This window comes from Oncorhynchus mykiss, chromosome 2 (genome assembly GCF_013265735.2).
Source record: "Oncorhynchus mykiss isolate Arlee chromosome 2, USDA_OmykA_1.1, whole genome shotgun sequence".
NCBI lineage: Eukaryota > Metazoa > Chordata > Actinopteri > Salmoniformes > Salmonidae > Oncorhynchus > Oncorhynchus mykiss.
Window position 1 is genome coordinate 5,953,762 of NC_048566.1, and position 1,239 is coordinate 5,955,000.

At 47.7% G+C, this 1,239-nt stretch overlaps 1 protein-coding gene across 1 annotated transcript in view; it reads left to right on the forward strand.

Annotated features, from left to right (window-relative positions):
- The first annotated feature begins 219 nt into the window (after positions 1-219).
- LOC110505637 overlaps positions 220-1,239 on the forward strand; it is a 1,465-nt gene continuing 445 nt past the window's right edge. Inside the window, exons 1-2 of the mRNA XM_036936052.1 lie at positions 220-618; positions 896-1,239. The exon at positions 896-1,239 is cut by the window's right edge and continues 445 nt beyond it. Coding sequence (XP_036791947.1) covers positions 499-618; positions 896-1,239 — 464 coding nt within the window. The 5' untranslated portion in view covers positions 220-498. The remainder of the gene's footprint in view (positions 619-895) is intronic.

Here is a 1,239-nt window from a genome sequence, read left to right on the forward strand (position 1 = left end):
CAGGAGGACGGCCTCATTGTATTGGCTGGAATGTAGTGAAATGGAACGGAGTCAAACACGGTTTCCATATGCTTGATGTGTTTGATACCGTTCCAATTATCCCATTCCAGCCATTACAATGAGCCCGTCCTCCTATAGATCCTCATGCCAGCCTCCTCTGCCAGACAGAACAAACAGTACATGTCCCTGACATCTGATCTGTACTACCATGAAAGGCAGAGGAGAGCAAACATTAGATCATATAAAGACTGGAACTATCCTTCGCATCACTGAAACATCAACAGGCAGAGTGAGACAGACTTACTGTACAGAGACACAGGGAGATTCATTATAGTGAGTGAGACAGACTTACTGTACAGAGACACAGGGAGATTCATTATAGGGAGTGAGACAGACTTACTGTACAGAGACACAGGGGGATTCATTATAGTGAGTGAGACAGACTTACTGTACAGAGACACAGGGAGATTCGTTATAGTGAGTGAGACATATTGAGATATGATGCTGGCTGTGTGTGTCACTGTTGTCCTGGGCCTTCTCTCAGTGAGTGGCTCCCAGGCGGCCCCTTTAACCTGTGAGGATCTCCTGAGACCACTGGAGCTGAGCAGTGTCAATCAGGTACAATCTCCTGAACTGTACTGTCTGTCTGTCTGTCTGTCCGTGTATCTGTCTGTCCGTCATCTGTCTGTCGGTCCGTCATCAGTCTGTTTGTCTGTCTGTCATCTGTCTGTCAGTCCGTCCATCTGTGTATGTCCGTCCGTCTGTCTGTCATCTGTCTGTCTGTCCGTACTTCCGTCTGTCTGTACGTCTTCTGTCTTTCCACCCATGGTTAGGGAGACAGGGTTGTTTGTGTCAGCTAACCCAGTTATTGTCTATCTGCCTTTCCATCTTGCAGACTCTGGGGAAGTGGGTGTATATTGCTGAGAGTTCAGACCGTCCTTTCTGGGAACAAATACTGTATACCTTATTACACAGTGCCTGGATAGAGGTCTCTGTGCCGGTCGGTACCCAGAACAACATTCTTGACATCGCCCAGTTCCATGGCTTCGGTATTCCATATCAAAATACTTTTGGATTCGGATGCTCCAGGATCAACTCTAACTTTACTCTGCATGACAATAGCACATGGACCTCAGTGAGCCCCATCCCTGTTACTGAGGTTCTCCTGACAACGTGCTCAGAATGTCTCCTGACACTGGAGAAATGGGGTGAGGATGGGAAGACCTACACCTCTCTAAC